The sequence below is a fragment of the Miniopterus schreibersii genome, assembly GCF_964146895.1.
Source record: "Miniopterus schreibersii genome assembly, chromosome: 18".
Lineage (NCBI taxonomy): Eukaryota > Metazoa > Chordata > Mammalia > Chiroptera > Miniopteridae > Miniopterus > Miniopterus schreibersii.
The window spans coordinates 8,375,647-8,392,398 of record NC_138121.1 but is presented as its reverse complement, the minus strand read 5'-3'; the positions used below and the strand labels follow the sequence as shown (position 1 = coordinate 8,392,398).

At 52.5% G+C, this 16,752-nt stretch overlaps 2 protein-coding genes across 3 annotated transcripts; both read right to left on the bottom strand.

Annotated features, from left to right (window-relative positions):
- Positions 1-321: 321 nt before the first annotated feature.
- Positions 322-7,104, bottom strand: LGALS4 (galectin 4). Of its 2 annotated transcripts, XM_081118720.1 has the most exons (10): positions 7,027-7,104; positions 6,614-6,702; positions 5,539-5,743; positions 3,241-3,375; positions 1,672-1,698; positions 1,506-1,547; positions 1,310-1,339; positions 943-1,031; positions 640-805; positions 322-560 (listed from the first exon to the last, which is right to left on the bottom strand). In XM_081118720.1, the coding sequence occupies exons 1-10, from the start codon at positions 7,069-7,071 to the stop codon at positions 414-416; spliced, it is 975 nt and encodes a 324-aa protein (XP_080974846.1). In that variant the 5' UTR covers positions 7,072-7,104; the 3' UTR covers positions 322-413. The 2 variants fall into 2 exon arrangements, with proteins under 2 accessions (XP_080974846.1, XP_080974845.1); XM_081118719.1 differs by lacking the exon at positions 1,672-1,698.
- Positions 7,105-8,520: 1,416 nt separating this feature from the next.
- Positions 8,521-16,460, bottom strand: ECH1 (enoyl-CoA hydratase 1). The gene is made up of 10 exons (XM_081118718.1): positions 16,377-16,460; positions 15,754-15,961; positions 15,516-15,604; positions 10,659-10,783; positions 10,526-10,574; positions 10,263-10,327; positions 9,581-9,651; positions 9,419-9,490; positions 8,993-9,143; positions 8,521-8,822 (listed from the first exon to the last, which is right to left on the bottom strand). The coding sequence occupies exons 1-10, from the start codon at positions 16,426-16,428 to the stop codon at positions 8,718-8,720; spliced, it is 987 nt and encodes a 328-aa protein (XP_080974844.1). The 5' UTR covers positions 16,429-16,460; the 3' UTR covers positions 8,521-8,717.
- Positions 16,461-16,752: the final 292 nt, after the last annotated feature.

Below are 16,752 nucleotides of genomic sequence, written 5' to 3'. Positions count from 1 at the left end.
CCTCCCTTACTCGCCCTGACCAGCGATCAAACCTGCAATCTTTCTGGTGTAGGGGACAATGGCCCAACCAACTGAGCCACCCGACCAGGGCTAGTGGTGTTCCTTCTTGATTTTAGATCATAGCTGCTGTGAGGAGTGAATGGGCTGATACACATAAGGCCCTAAGAGCAGCATTTGGGTAGGGGCGGGGTACCTAAATTTACTAGGATGGGTGGGTGGATAGACGGATGATTGGAGCCTGAATGGACAGTGCACGACTGAACCAAGGAATGAAGGAACCGTGCAGGGGGCAGGGGGTGAACGGAGTCACATTCACTCATTAGACACCCTCGGACAGTTTATTAGAGGCTTAAAAGGGAGTCTTATGGGGTCTTTCTCTGTGTGTTCCCAGGGGTTAAGGTCCCAGGAATAGATCAGATCTGGACGTAAGACAAGGTGACATCACCCTCGATCTCCACAGTGTCCACCCTCTGGAAGGCTGAGAGGCGATGGGAGAAGTCGAAGAGGTGCTGGCCATTGGCGTAAACTTTGAAGCGGTCAATACCACAGCGAATGGACAGCTGCAGGGAGAGGGGCGGGCATGAGGCCATGGCCAGGACAGAGGCAGTGGAGGGAAGGGGGACAGAGAGCCAGACTCACATCAAAGAACTGGCCATAACCAAATGGGTTATAAGAGAGCTTCCTCTCCTCAGATCCCCACGAGCCGTTCAGATAGCTGTTCCGAACCACAGTGTCCTCGGTGATGCGGGGGTTAATGTGGAGAGCCACATCCCCTGAAGAGCCCACCTTGAAGTTGATGGCAAACCTGGGGACAGAGAGGGAGGTGAGAGTCAGAAGGGGGCCAGCACCTGGTCCCCAAAGGAGGAGGGGGCTGGAGACTGGACTCCTGGGTCGAAGGGAAGAGGGAAGCCGAGGATTCCCACTGCAGCCTCAGTTCTCTACCTCTTGCCAGTGGGGGGCACATAGCCCTTGACTATGATGGTTTTCCGGGCTGTCAGCCCCCCTTGCAGTCTTCCTGTAAATGGCACAGGCTGTGAAAAGAGAACATGGTGTCCCATCATCTCAGGTCACCAGAAACCAGATGCAAGGACCAATTTTCAGAGAGGGGCCCCTGCTATCCCCAACCCCTGTCCCCTGCCCCACCCTGACCACCAACTCCTCCTCCCTCCCACTTCCCATCCCCAACACCTTCTTCCCACTCTATTTCCTGCCCTCTCGGGGTCCCCGTGGATCAGTGTCCTTAACCCCCCTCAGTTCTTGCTTCCCCACAATCGCCCACCACAGAGCCCTAAACTGCAGGGCTCCTTACCGGGTTGAAGGTTGGGGGTCCCTCCATGGTCTGTGAAGTGAAAAAGAAGAAATATTATTCTAGAATATTCAACAGATATTGAAGACACACCTACGGCATCTCCAGGGGCTGGATTAGTGCTCCTGGGAATCCAAGAACTAGGACCCACCCAGTCCTCGCCCCACCCCCCAGATGGCCACACAGCCCTCTCACTCACAGGCAGGTTGCTTGGCGGGGGACAGCAGCTCTGTCCGGGACCCTACATGGACAGAAAAAAGGCAGGAATGGTGAAAAGGACCGGGGTCCTTCCGCTGCCCTAGTACCTACTCAGCCACCAAACCCCACCTCAAGGGGAAATTTGTCACCCACCAGCAGGTACTTACTGGGTACGCTGGGATAACCATGGGGTTCTGTGGGCACAAGAGAGGAGGTGACAAAAGGGACTCCAACTAGGGCCTGGAAGGTGTTAAGGATGCCTGCCCTGGGCTAGCCTACCACCACCATCCAAGGGAACTCTGGTGTCAAAGGGTGACACACAGGTGGCTCATTAATGGAAAGGGACTGGCTGTGTTTAGGGATCTCCAGTGCACAATGGATCTCACTCCACCCCTTTGGAAAAACCTGGTCAATTCTATTCTTGAACCCTCTCCTACCCTGGCTTCCTGCTGTCCCTCCCCTGCCCCTCTCTGGCCCCAGCAATCCAGAAGCTGCACAGTAAAGTGCACATGCCTCCCAGGCCCACACACTACCCCTGCTCGCCTCATCCTCGACCACCGCCCCTCCCACCCCTCACTCCACGTGCCCACCACCGGGCAACAAGGCGCCCCTGGAACCAGCCAAGTTCTGTGTCTCAGGCTTTCTCAGTCTCAGTGTGCCTCTGTTTCTCTCTCTCTTGCTGTCTCTCATCCACACCTTCTCTCAGGTGGTTCCTTCTGCCCAAAACACCTTTCCCTTCCCTGGTTTCCTTTCATTCACTCTCTCTGTTTCCTCTTCTTTCTAACGGTCTCCTCTCTGCCCGGCTTCCATTTTAAGCAGGTTGTTCTGAAGGCCCTTCTCTGAAGGCCTTATTGTTAGTTTTCCTAAGCTCTCTGTGCCTCAGTTCCCACATCTGTAAAATTGCGCTGATGATCAGCAGAGCACTTTCCCTTGGAGGGGCTGGGAGCGCTTATAGGCTGGGCTGTGGGGCCCTCAGCTGAAGGGCACGTCAGGAGTCTGGAGCCCGGGCTTCCCCGAGTAGTTCGAGCGCGTGTTCTGGTGGCCATTTGTTCACTGCCGACCCGCAAGTGGCGTTTCTAGGTCGTCGGGTACGTGTCTGGTCAGCTTTCACAGGAATGGGAGTGTGGGCCAGCCCACAGCCCCACCAACAATCGGTACCATGTGCCTTTGTCGGGGTGTCTCTTGTAGGTGTGTGGTGGCTCGTGGTGATTTTCACTGAGTTTCTGGGTGACCAGTGCTGTTAGGCAAATCCTCACTAACTCGTTTGCTGTTCCTGAGGTTTCTGTTCCTCCTTATCTTCACTTCCTGGTTCAACTTACATACCTCCTCCTCCAGGAAGCCCTTCCTTAAGACTCCCCAACACTCCTGTAAGTCCCCCATCCCGGCCCTGACCACTGTGACCAACACCAACTGGTGACATAGTAGACTGTCTTGGTCCTCTGGGTCCATGGTGTCACCCAGCAAAGGGCGCCAGGACATAAAGGAATGTGGGAATGAATTAATTAAAGAAAGAAGCAGCCCAAGCCTGAGTAGCTCAGTCAGTTAGAGCGTCATCCTGATACGACAAGGTTGTGGGTTCAATCCCTGCTCAGGGCTCATACAAGAATCAATCAATGAATGCATAAATAAATGGAATGGCAAATCTCTCTCTTTCTCTCTCTCTCCCTTCTTCTCTCTAAAATCAATAAATTAAAAAAAAAAAAAGGAAGCAAATAAGAGAAGGAGACCCTACACACCTGGCTTGGGGCCTGCCGGCCTCCAATGAAATTGATTGACTGAAGCTCCAGGTCCCCATCCACTTGCAGGTGAGTGACCATCTGTACAGGGATCCGGTGCCCAAACTCATAGAATGGATCTCCATTTACCACCACCTAGAGGGCAGGGTAAGGTCAGAGTCAACACCCATGACGGGGAAGGTAGAGACAGGAAGCAGGGACAGGGGTCTTTTTAACTTGGGGGCAAAAGTCTTGGGGCTGGCCCTAGCTGGTTTGGCTGCGTGGACTGAAGTGTCCTGGCTTTGATTCCAGCCTTGGTTGTAGTCTCGATCCCTGGCCCTGGTCAGGGGGCGAGTGGGAGGTAACCAATCGATGTGTCTCTCTCACATCGATCTTCCTCTCTCTCTCCCCCTTCTACTCTCTCTGAAAAAGCAATGGAAAAAATATCCTCAGCTGAGGATAAAAAAAAAGTCTTGGGGCTGAGCTGGGTTAACCTCAGAGTCAGGAACCTTGGAGTCCACAATTCAGAGGTCAAGCCGGGGTCAAAAGTGAGCTCACAGATTGGTGGATCCAGGAGGGCACAGTTCAATTCCCGGTCAGGGCACATGCCCGGGGTTGCAGGCTGATCCCCAGCAGGGGGCGTGCAGGAGGCAGCTGATCAATGACTCATTACAGTATTGATGTTTCTATCTCTCTCCCTCTCCCTTCCTCTCTCTGAAATCAATAAATGTTTTTTAAACGTATCTTTATTGATTCCAGAGAGAGGAAAGGAGGGGGAGAGAGAGAGAGAGAGAGAGAAACATCAATGATGAGAGAGTCCTTGATCGGCTGCCTAGCCTGCAACCAGGGCATGTGCCCTGACTGGGAATCGAACCCCGATTTCCTGGATCCTAGGTCGATGGTCAACTGCTGAGCCACACCCGGCAGGGCAATAAAAATATATTTTTTTTAAATAAAAAAGAAAGCAGAGGCTCCAGGGGATAGTGATCAGCTTGATGTCACACACTGGCAAAGCTCAGACTCAATCCTTGTCTGCCCAAACTCAAACCATGCTGCTAACCTCCAGAGATGAGGTTAGAAATCTGGTGCCCATATTAGGGCAGATAAAGTTCAGGTGGGTGCCCAGCCCTGCGGTTCCCCTCCAGGAGTCTCCTGACACGGGGCATGCAGGACGCATGTGCACAGGGTGTCTGCTCAGTGTCATCTATGGGGAGCCGGACGCGGGGATGGAGTGAACTCAGAGTGGGTAGGCCAAGAGTCCTGCACAAGCATCGGAAGGTGCAGACCAGGTGTGACAGCAACACAGGGGCTCTGACACACAGGTGATAAGTGGGAACAGAAGCAGAGGGGACAGCACAGCACAGAGGCCACACGTACTTAAAAAACCAAAGAAGCAGAAATAGATCCAGGCTGAGAGCAGACAGGATAAAAGCTACCCCTGGGGGCGAGGGGACTGGCAGGGACATGAGGAGGCTTCTGGGGCTGGATTTGGACTTGGTGCTGGTTATGAGGGTGCGTTCTCTTATCACGTGAGCTGTGTACACAAGGCATATACTTTTCTGTACCTGGGTCACACACCTCACTAACACATAAAAATACACGATAGCAACCAGTCACAGTGTGTGGGTCTCATTTGGGCCCTGATTCAAACAAACTATAGAAAACAAACAAGGCGTTTATGGACATGTGACACTAAGCAAAGGACTGTCAATTTTTTAGGTGTGATCATGGCATCAGGACTGTGTTCATAAAAACTGAAATACTTATGAGTGCAGGTGTGTGCTATCTGGGGTTCGTTCTGTAATAACTTGGGAGGGGACGTGTGAGGTAAGGGAGAGAGCAGAGTCTGCCGGGACTAGGGCTGGCCAAGGAGATGCGCTGCACTGTGCTCCCGCGTCCTTGCATGTTGACAGCTCTCCAGAGAAACAGCAAACACACAGATTTCGCAAGAACACAAGGAACAGATGATATACATTAAACATATCAGAGGCCTCTCCCCGGTGGAGGAATGGGCATGAGAAAAAGAGATGAGAGAAACAATAAGCGGGAAAGAAGGGCAAGGAAAAAGAGAGGTAGCAAGGGAGGAGGGGGGGCAGGGAAAGGAAGAGAGACCCATGGAAAGAAGGGAGGGGGGGGGAAATGGGAGTGGGTGGGAAGGGGAGGGGGAGGGGAAGGAAAGAGGAAGGGGGAGGGGAAGGAAAAGAGGAAGGGGGAGGGGAGAAGAAGGGAAAGAGAAGGGGGAGGGGAAGGAAAGAGGAAGGGGGAGGGGAGGAGAAGGGAAAGAGGAATCGGGGAGGGGAGGCAGCCCGGAACTCTGACCTTGTAGTGCTCGGGCAGGACCATGAACACCAGCTCGAAGGGTGAGCCCTTGCGGAAGGGCATGCTCCTCTTCTTCTCCTCGTTGCCCCACTGGCCACCCTGCTGCGAGTTGAAGACTACCTTGTCCCAACCGTCAAAGCGGGGATTGAAGTGGAAGGCGATGTCTGACCCCGGGCCCTGTCCCACCACGAAGTTCACGGAGAACCTGGGGGGACATGAAGAGTTGTGCCCCTGGCCCCACCTGCCAGCCCCGGAGGCCCTCCTCTGGGAAGCCCTCTCTGTCCCACCTTGTTCCAGGGTTCCTGCTGGGGCAACCCTGGCTCTGTTGACCAGACAGGAGGGCCCAGGAGGCAGGTTCCCACCTCCCCCTTCACTCATTCACTTTCCTCTCCTTTATTTTTTTGCTCCCTTTCCTTACTGGACTCTTTCCCAGCCCCCCTTCAACAGGCCTGCCTCTGGGACTCCTGTGTTCAGCTTCAGTCACCTTGGGCCAGGCAATGTCCCAGGAACCCAGCATCTATCAATTCAGGCCTCTTGCTCCCTCCCTGCCCTGTAGGCCATTCCCCACATGCACCTAGAGGGACCCTGTGAACATCCAAGTCAGATTGCCTCCCCTCACACCAGCATCCCCATAGTTATTCCATCCAGACAAGTGCACACGTGTCTCAGGGCCTTTGTACTGGCTGTTCTTTCTGCCTGGAGTGCCCTTCCCTCAGATATACCCCAGGCTCCCTCCCTCACCTCCATCAGGTCTTTGCTGAGTTGTTCCCTTCCCAGGGAAGCCTTTCCTGGCCACCCTATTTAAAGGGACAGTGCCATACCCCCTCTCCCCCACATCCACTCCCCATCTCCCTTCCCTCTCATGGTGAGCCTCCCTGACCTCTCCCAGCCCCAGGGCTCTTCTCCTGATCTGATCCACAAGCCCTGGACTCCCCAGATCGGGGCTGGTCTTTGGCCATCAGGTATGGTGGCCTAGAGTCCCTTCCCAACCAGGGTGGAGGAAGGAAGAGAAGACCGGAAGCCCCCAGGTTATAGGCCCCTTCTCAGCCTAGCCTGGCCTGGGGGAGGCTCTTACCTTTTCATGTGCTCACTAGCCACTCCTTGGATGTAAATGGACATTCCCACACTGAGACCTCCAGGGATGGGCTTGTTGTAGGGCAGAGTCTGTAGAAGGGGCTCAGTGAGGGGCCTCGAAGGCCATCTGCCTATTGCAGCCTTTCCCCCTCATTGAGAAGTCCCCCACTCCCTTAAGCAAAGGAGAGGAAACTAAGGGGTGAGGGATCAGTGTGATGATGAAGAGGGCTGAGAGTTTAATATAGACACAAATAGCCTGAGTGACAGGGTAGGTGCCCCAGGGTCACTACTGGGTAAATCAGACCCAGGGGTCGGGTGGATACCTCCGAAGTTCGGGGTGAGAGTAAATTGGTGTATGGGGGTCGGGGTAGAGCTAAGCCAGGGCCAGGGTTAAGGCCCAGGCCAGTATCTCACCGGGTTGTAGGTGGGCTGGTAGCCAGGTGCAGGGACAAAGGCCATCTCGAGAGGCTGGGCTGGTAGCTTGTCCTGTGAGAAGAGCTGCAAGAATGGGATATGGTGACAGATGGCAGTGGTGGCTGGCTTTTATACCTGAGGATAAGGGAGTGGCAGGCAGGACAGGGTTCACGGGGTCCCTCTTCTGAGTATCCCAGGCTCACATCTTCTTCTAGGGTACCCTTAGTCTCCCTTCTCTCACCAGCCTCAGTGGTAACCAGTCAGAACCCAGATCACCTGGGCGAGGCCTGGGGGGACTCAGATCAGGGACCCCTCTTCTATACCCTTTTGAAAAGAGAAAGTGCTAGTGAACTTTGGTCTTGCCAGCACTTTTACTAGAGGCCATAAAACCCTGCCTGGACCTTTGTTAGCAGAGGGTGGGTGAGGTCAGGCAGGTTGGGCAGGGCAGGGCAGGGCTGCAGGTGTGGCCCAGAACAGGTGGGCAATGGAAACAAGTGAAAGTAGGGAGGAACTGGGTGCTCTTGACACTCCAGGAACTGTGAAAGGAACTAAATTGATTGTGTGCCTACTACATGACTTAACCATGACTTTCTATTGTGTACATAGTGGTTTAGATCACTGATATCTGCAGCCAGAGGTTCTGGGCTCAAATCCTATCTCTGCCACTTCCTGGCTGTGTAATCTTGGGTCAGTGCCTTAATCTCAATTTGCCCATTTGTTCATTTGTAAAATGAGGATATTAAACAGTATCAACTTCATAGGTCCTTTAAAGAAATCACTAATAAATGCTCAGAACAGCCTAGCTGGCATGGCTCAGTGGTTCAGCGTCAACCTATGAACCAGGAGGTCACAGTGCATTCTGGTCAGGGCCCATGCCCGGGGTTGTGGGCTGATCCCTACTCAGAGGTGTGCAGGAGGCAGCCAATCAGTGACTCTCTCATCACTGATGTTTCCCTCTCTCTCCCTCTCCCTTCCTCTCTCTGAAATAAAAAAATATATATAAATAAATAAGTTCTCAGAACAGGACTTGTCATATAAAAGGCACTAAATTAATGTTTGATCTCTTGTACTCATTTCAAACAAACCCAGGAGGGTGGAATTGTATGTATATGGATGAGAAAACCTAAAGATTAAAGAAATGAGGCAGTTGGCTGGAACCTGGGTAGCAATTGAACTTTAGCCAGACTCCAGCACCAGATCCCACTATGCAGTGAGTGGGGGCCAGGCAGGGTGAACGCCACCTTCAAGCCTGCAGCAGGCACGGAGACCAACTGTAGCCTTTCAGCCCATGTGATTTTTGCTTGTTCCACCCCGGCTGGACCTTCTATTGGCCCTGGCCTGACCACTGCCAGCTCTGCATGGTCATCACCTGTGTGGCTCCCATTCCACTTGGTCAAAGCTCTCTCCCCAACCTTCAGCACAGCTGTGGTCCATGGACCCTCAGGTGCATCTTAGCCCCTTCCCACCTCTCCCATCTCCAATAAGGACGCCGGGTTCTTGACTTTGCTTTATTGTTCGTGGGGTGAAGGTATGATCCTGGGCATGAAGAAATCAGGGTTAAAGTTATAAACTGGGCGACTGGATGAGAAGGCAGCAAGGTGACCATCTTCACTAACCCTCCGTCTCTGTGGAACCCAGGCACCAGGTGGGGCAAAGCCAGACCCCTGCCCGGGCCTGGGACGTGGGGGCTCTCAGAGCTTGGAGAAGGTGACGCTGTTCAGTTCCTTCTTCTCCATCGCTGCCTGGACAGACTTCACGATGTCCTGAGTCTGCAGCATGCTCATGTTCCAGGCGGCCTAGATAAAGGGGGCAGAGAGTAATGGAAAGGACAGGGCCAATGGGCCAATGAAAAACAGGGACACAGCAGCGCACCAATCAGAGGAAAAGGCCTGTAGAGGCCGCTGAGCCCTGATTGGTTGCTCTGGAATCAAAGAAGGGCTGTGATTGGTCAAATGGAGAGCCTCACCATGTAGTTGAGGCCCTCGGCCACCGAATGGTCCCGGGAGTAGAGCAGGTTGACTTTAGTGCCCTGAACCGCCACGGGGCTCTTGCTGGAAATCTCGGCCGCCAGGGCGAAGGCCGCGTCCAGCATGGCCTCCTTGTCTGGGAACACTCGGCTGCGCATGAAGGGCATCAGGAGTCGGGTCTGACAGGGTGCTCTCCCGTCCCGCCCATATTAGAAGTGGCCAATCACAGTAGAAAGCGGAAGACACCCCCCTCCTCCCGTGAAATGGACGGGTCAGGTCAGGGAACGAGACTCCAGGATAAAGAACTGACCACTCAGGGGGGGAAGCCACATGGAATCCGTGAGTGAGGATCCACGGGGACCCCAAAGAGCCCCACCCAGGCCTGGCTGCCCCCGAGCCCTTCACCAGCACCGGCGCAGCCCTACCTGACCAGCCCACTGCCCAGCGCCTCGTCAGCCATCATCTTGCGGGCGGTGAAGGCCAGCTCGTTGACCAGGCTGCAGGAGGGCGGCGCGTATGAGGGGACAGCGGTCCTCCCAGGTCCAGGAGATGCGCTTCGGTCCCCTCCCCCAGGCTTCCTCACTCACCTCTGGTTCCCGATGACTCTGGGCAGCCGCTGCAGCGTTCCCACATCCGCTGCCAAACCCACATCCACCTCCTGGGGGGAGCAATCCCGTCAGTGCTTGGTCTCTGTCCAATACTGGCCCCCACGCAACCTCAATGCCAGTGAAATTCTGCACTTACAGCGGAGGTGCCATCCACCCCTACCTCAAACACCTCTCCCCTCCATACTCCATTCCATGTTTTCCCCATAAAGATTCCTTCGGGCTAGAGTAGAGCCCACTTTCCAATTCCTGGGCCATCTCAATTCTTCCGGGCCTGCCCCGTCTCTCTCCAGAGGGACGTCCTTCTTAACCTGCTTGGTTCACTCCCTCACTGTATGCATGGGCTGCATCCTGCCTCCGGCCCTCTCAGGCACTGACCCCATAATGCAGCGCCCCCAGCCTGCCCCCTGTCCCCATATATTACTCACTCCTGACCTAACCTGGAGTGCATGACTCACTCTTGACTTCCTCCACGGTCAAGCCTTACTTTCTAAGGGTCAGTTCTGGTTAGCTCTCCCATGAAGCCCTCTGGGCTGACTCCAGGCCCTCCCTCCTCACCTCCACCTCCTTAACCTGCACTGTCCCTGCTCTGCCTCCGCTGTGCCACTCAATGTCCAGCATTAAGCAGGACTCAAGGAAGCAGAAGCTCGGGAGGATGACTCACCTTCACCTGAAAGAAAGCATCCTGGGCACAGTACCGGATGTCACAGGCGGTGATGAGGTCCACACCTGGGAGGCAGAGGCCAGGGGCACTAAACAAGGGTACGGACCAACCCCTTCACCCAGATCATGGCGTTGCACGTTGGTACAAAATCTAACTAGCAACAGATCTCAGGCTGGAGGCCACTGGCTGAGGCGGAAGGGCAGCAGCCAATAGGCGCCCAGCCAGAATGAGTTCTGGGATGGGGGCTGTGGATGCAGACTCACCTCCGCCAATGCAGCCCCCGTGGATGGCTGCAATCACCGGTTTCGGGCACTGGAAGGAAACAGGAGGGGCGGGGTCAGGGCTGGCCCACAAGAGGTCGACAGGAGGGATGCCCTCCCAGGCCCCCAGACTCACCTTCTCGATGACGCTGAAGGTCTCTTGGTATCTGGTGATGAGGCCACGGAGGAACCAGCTTATGCGGGCAGCATCATCTCCTTGAGGCTGAAGGAGGTCTCCAGCCATCTCCACGAGGTCCAGACCTGCAGGGGAGGTGTGAGGAAGCTCACGTAGCCTCTCAGGTCCTACCCATTGCCCCAGCTAGAGGTGAGAACCCAGGCCCAGCCGATTTGAACCCTCAAACCACCACAGTGGAGAAAGCTGCTCACATAGGGCTTAGCAAGGGATTGTGAAACAAATCTAAGTTAACAGTTATTGAGTCACTACTCACTGTGTCCTCACAACCCTATGAGGTGGGTTCTATTACTATCTTCATTTTAGGGGGTAAACTGAGGGACGGGGAATTTAAGTCACTTGCTCAAGGTCACACTGGCTTGTGAGTAGAGGAACTGCGATTTCAAACCCAGGCCCAGGGGTCATGCTTTTCACCATATGCCAGGCAGCCTTGCAGTCAAGCTCTTGACTTGAGCAATTGAGCCAATGGTGCTAGTGTCTCCTGAGATGGGAAGGCATGAGATGGAGCAATTCTGGGGGCTCCAACTGCACTACAATCCCAAATCTGACCTTTCCTCCACTTGCCAGTCTCCATGACCCTTACTCTGGTTACCATTGTGGCCCCTGGCCCCATGCTTCCACCCTGCCCCCACAGCCTGCTCCCCACACACAGCCAGAGGGAACTTACAGACACTTCAGGGCCCTCTCTTCTCCTATGCCACTTACTTAGAATAAAATGCAAGGTCTCTGCCAACACTTTACCAGCTCTACACAAACATCATTTCCAACCTATTCCTTTGGGCACACATGCCTCCATCAGGTGTTCCAACTACGCAACACATTCCCTCCCCAGGGCCTTTGGGCCTCCTGCTCCCTCTGCCTAAAATAGCCCTTCCCCCTGCTATGATCCCAAGACTGATTCCATCTCTGTCCAGGCCACAGCTCAAAGGTCACCTCCTCAGGAAGGCCCGCTCTGGCTACCCTGGCTAAAAAGCAGCCCATCACCCTCCATCTCCTCCCTCTCCCTGTCTCCTGCTCTACCCTCCTGTTATCACATAATTATGTGCTTATCTCGTTTAGTACCAGTGGATGAGAGCTCCAGGAGCAGAGGACTTTTTGTCTCTTTGTCTACCACTGTATCCCCAGTGCCTAAAGAGAGCCTAGTACACAGTAGGTGCTCAATAAGTGAACAATACAGACAATTCTTGCCCTCATGGAGCTGCCCTTCTATGGGAGAGAGAGACACAAATGAAAATACATTCTGTCAGATGATGCTAAATGTTAAAATAAAACTAAAGGAAAATAGAATGTAATGTGTATGTATGTGTATGTGTACAGTGAGGACTACTGCAGTATTATACTGGGTGGTCAGGGACCCTGTCACTGAAAAAGCGACATCTGAGTAAAGATGTAGAGGAGAAGAGTCAGGAACATCTGGGATAAGAGAGTTCCAAATGTCAGGAACAGCTAGTGCAAAGGCCCAGTGGTAGGAATGGCCCTGGTCCGTGTGAGGACCATGGAGGAGGCCAGGGTAGCTGGAGTGGAATGAACCAGGAGGAAAGTAGGAAGAGTCAAGGTTGGTAAGGTGACAGGGCCAGCTGTATGGGGTCTCATGAGCAAAGGGGAGGACTTTGGCTTTTACTCTAAGATGAAGCTATGGGACAGTTCCGAACAGAATCATCCCTCACTTCTTCCTCCTTGGCTTAATCATGTCCATCCTGCTGCCTGTCCTCTAACAACTCAGTTAACAAACCTGAAAAATCCTTTCTACGTACATCCACACCCCCCACAAGCCTCCACAGCTTGTTTAAATGAGATGGGAGGAGTGTTGGCTCAGGGTAGAGCTGAATTTGCGCAAGTTTAATATGTTTAAGAGGGGACCTCCTGTGTGACTTTGGCCAGGTCACTTCATCCTCTGGGCCTTCAGTTTCTTCTCTGTAAAACAAAGGTAAAGCCCTCCTGAGAGCTGATGAGGCTGCAAGGCTTCAAGGACAGAGCCTGAGGCACTTTGAGCAGTGCCTGGCAGTTAGGGCATCACAAGTTGCTTTTATTCTAGACTCCCTTCAGTGGAGGCCAGAACCATCTGGATCAGCCCGAGGGCTTCTTCCACTCCATGTCTGAGAAGCCCACAGGAGCCATGCTTACTCCCAGAGCAAGCCCAGCTTGGCACCTTGTGACCCCTCCCTGCACTGGTTTTTCTGGTTTATCTACTTTACATGGCCCTGCAAACACTGCCTTTTATAACCCCTTGAAGTAAAGGGCCTTTGACCAGAATGCAAGCTGTCCCCCTCCACGGTAAGAACCTTTCACTGCGAACAGCCAGTGTGGCTCAGTGGTTGAGAATCAGCCCATGAACCAGGAGATTATGGTTCGATTCCCAGTCAGGGCACATGCCCGGGTTGTGGGGCTCCGTGCCCAGTGGGGGGTGCAGGAGGCAGCAGATGTTTCTCTCTCTCCTTCTCCCTTCCTCCCTCTGAAATCAATGAAAACATATTTAAAAACACACACAACGAAACAAACACTCACTGCAGTGAAGTCTGGACATCTCATTCCTCTGTGAATTTTGAAAAGTTTTGGGTATCATTCATAATCATAGTGACGCTACTCATAATCACAAATAACAACAGCTGCATTAGAAAAGTTTTACATGTATTGACGTTTCATACGGATGCACTCATTGAATCCTCACAGAAACCTGAGGGGGGGGGCTGATAGCAGCGCCATTCTCTTCAGATGAGGAAACTGCAACCCAGAGAGGTGAAGGGATGTGTGCAGGAGGCACCAGTAGGAGGGGGCTGGCTGCTGGGGCCAGAGCCCTTGCTTTGAACCAGCGTGTCAGATACCTGGGTTACAGTCACTTAGCGGTTATCAACAAGGACCCTGCAGCCAGCAGCCTGAGGTCAAGGCATTCTGAGGAACCTTGAGAACCTGAGCAATTCAGTCAAATCGATAGGTACTGCAAGCAAATGCTGGTGGCAACTATATGGCTTGGCTTCTTAACCCTGCGGGGCCAAAGTTCAATCTGGAGATTCCTTATGAAATTCTAGCAAAGCAGATGCAAAAGAGCTTATGTGATCCATTACTATTCTTGTCACATTTATGCAAATAACAGGCCAAATTTGCTGAAACTAGACTTACACAATAAATTAGTCTTAGCTATATTTGATAAGGTGAGGGTGATTTTAGAGAGAAAAGCTGTTTCAATAGGAACCATAATGTACAATTGTGGGTATTCGATTCCAGTTCTGTTAATTGTCTTTAAAGTCTAATTTTTCACCCTGGCTGGTGTGGGTCAGTGGTTAGAGCGTTGGCGCATGAACTGAAGGGTTGCTGGTTCGATCCTCAGCCTTGGTCAGGGCGGGTGTGGGAGGCAACCAATCGATATGTCTCTCTCACATCGATGTTTCTCTCTCTCTCTCTTCCTCTCCCTCCCTTCTACTCTCTCTAAAAAAAAAAAAAAAATCAATGGAAAATATATCCTCAGGTGAGGATTAAAAAAAAAAAAATTTTTTTAATCTAATTTTTCACCAGTGGGCTGGACTGGATCCTGAATTTTTCTAATAAAAGTGTTTGGTTGCAGCCCTCTGAACTAGTTTTTTTTTCTGCCATCCTTTGCCTTGGAATTAGAGAATTAAAACTGTTTTTTCTGAGCCTTCCAACTGTAAACCCCAGTCAGACAACATAATGTAAATCTCAGGTAAGTTATCACAACAGCTCATGCTTAGATGGTTCTAGTGACTGGTACTGTGTAAGCTACACTGAAAGCTTGCTTGAGCTGGTGTCAGGATGTTCATCAAGGATGTTCAGCCTGTGGGCCAGGAGGATCTGTCCGATTGTCACTGCCTGACTTCATTCCAGCAAAAATGAAGCTCTGAACCTTTCATCTGAAGGTCTTCTCTAGCGGCAGTCTTAAAGACTCAGAGCCTAATGTGTGGTTTGCTCTGATTATTACTTAGAATACAGGTGTCCAGGCCTACTACTTAATCTACCATGGCTGTGGTTCCTGCTTGCAAACTGAACACTACAGTGCCTCCCCTAAGGCTCAGGGACCATTGAGGAAGAGGTGGGAATGTGAGATTGCAAGATCCAAATAAGAGAGCACAATAGGCAGACAAATATGACTCCATCTTATGAGTTAATTCTCCCTCTTAATAGAACCCAGACCCAGCTGCCCTATATTCCTCAAGACTGAGGAATGATCAAAAGAAAAGGGGGATGGTAACCACATAGAAACTTCATTTCTTTAATATGATCTTTTCTATTTTCTTTCCTTTTGATTCAAACTGGCCTTATCCAGCACCTGCCTTCTTCCTTGCAGGACAACTTCCTTAATCATTAAGCTCTCAGGACAGTGAGGTCCTGATCAGCATCAAATAATCCTAGGAACAAAGCCTCGGGTCTACTGACCACAGAGACAGAGTTCCCGTCAAACTAGAGATAACATCTAGGCCTAGTTGTGTTTCAGCTCTAGGCCCAGAAAAGAGGCCCACGGACACCATGGCTGACATCAGGACAAGATGCTCTGATCACCTAACCCCTACCCTGGTTTCAACCAATCAGTAGAGACCATGACCCTGACCACAACCTTAATTCCCTGAGTCATCATGATTAACAATTTTTCCATTAAATCACCCATCCCCTGGAATCCATCCAGGAGCCAGGTTTTTGAGTATTAGCTAACTTGTCTCTGGATGTAAATAAACCTTTACTTTTTTTGCTGCATAAAAAAACAAAAAAACCAAAGCAGCAGCAGAAGCAGCATCGCTCTATTTCCAGAAGCAGGGGAGACTGGTGGGGGTGGGGATGAAAAGCACCTGGTACCTGAAGTGAACATCTTTCCTGCACCAGAGATCACCACAGCCCGGCAGTCAGCATCTTGTGCTATCTTGTTGAAGCACTCCACCATCTCGCTGTGGAGGAGAAAGGAGTGAAGAAGGGCTGTGTCTGGGGTGGGAATCCCCTACCCTCATGTCCAACTGTCTCCCACACCCCACCCCTGCCCCATCCCTCAGTCTCTGCCTCCTCCTGCAGGCAGGCCTCCAGGATCTTCAGGCCAGACCTCCAGAAGGCCTTGTTCATGGCATTCCTCTTCTCGGGACGGTTTAGCTGTACGTGTAGAATGTGTCTCTGGGCAGCTGTCACACGAAGGGACTGATAGTTGTGGTGTGGGGCTTCACTGGGGGCTTCTCTGGAGGCCTCATCTTGTGCAGAGGAGCTCATGGGGCGAAGGCTAAGGTTGAGACCCAGGTGCGTGGGGGCTGTCAATCCTGGGGAGGCAAAAGAAGGAAGAGCCTTTGATGACCCCATACTGGGGACAGAGCACCTTCAAGAGCAAAGGGCACACATCTCAGTGACACTAGACTGGGAAACACAGGACCCTTACAGACCTCAGTTTAGGTAGATACAGAGTTTAAGATTAGGGGTGCAATTATCAGCGACCACAGTCTGAGGACCACTTCTGACCCTAGATCGTGGGATTGATCCCAGATTAGGGACAGTGAGCCATCAGCGACCGGACTGTAAGACAGGCCAACAGAACTGAGGAGCCCTTGGACGGCAACACACGTTCCCTGAGTTTAAGGGCCCCGGACCCTGCTTGGCCTGGGACAGGCCTCCCGGTCCTATGATCTCTCAGACAGCGTGACAGCGCAATGGACCCCCAGAGGTCAAGAGGTGACTCACGCCACATCAACAGATCGCGGAGTCTGCGAGAAGCCGCCATCGCCGCCGCCATTGCTACTGAGTTGCTGGTGTAACCCGATAGGAGGAAGCCAAAGGGGCGGGCACAAAGGCAGCCATGTTGGGGGCGGGCCTCAGGCCGAAGCCTGACGAGGGAGACGCCTGCCTCCGGCCATCTTTACTAAGGGCAACAGGAAGTAGCCTTGGTCAGTCAGCTGAACGGACCCTTTGGCCCAGTAGGAACCTGGCCTAGAGCACATTCCTGCATAAAGTTCACCACAGCGCTGTTTTATAATGGTGTTAAAATTGGAGACAGCTTAGGTGTCCAAGGACATAATGGCAAAATAACTGCAGCCCTGATCAACTAGTGCCGTGTTAA

Bases quoted from the DNA above. Each gene is read 5' to 3' on its own strand.
- LGALS4 (XM_081118720.1), bottom strand. From the start codon at position 7,071: ATGGCCTTTGTCCCTGCACCTGGCTACCAGCCCACCTACAACCCG. The intron at 1,032-1,309 runs GTAAGGAGCCCT...CTCTTTTCACAG, and splicing joins GACCCCCAACCTTCAACCCG to CCTGTGCCATTTACAGGAAG. The intron at 561-639 runs GTGAGTCTGGCT...CTCTCCCTGCAG, and splicing joins GTTATGGCCAGTTCTTTGAT to CTGTCCATTCGCTGTGGTAT.
- ECH1 (XM_081118718.1), bottom strand. From the start codon at position 16,428: ATGGCGGCGGCGATGGCGGCTTCTCGCAGACTCCGCGATCTGTTGATG. The intron at 10,784-15,515 runs GTACCAGGTGCT...CCTCCCCTGCAG, and splicing joins AGGAAAGATGTTCACTTCAG to GTCTGGACCTCGTGGAGATG. The intron at 10,575-10,658 runs GTGAGTCTGGGG...GTTTCCTTCCAG, and splicing joins CCTTCAGCGTCATCGAGAAG to TGCCCGAAACCGGTGATTGC.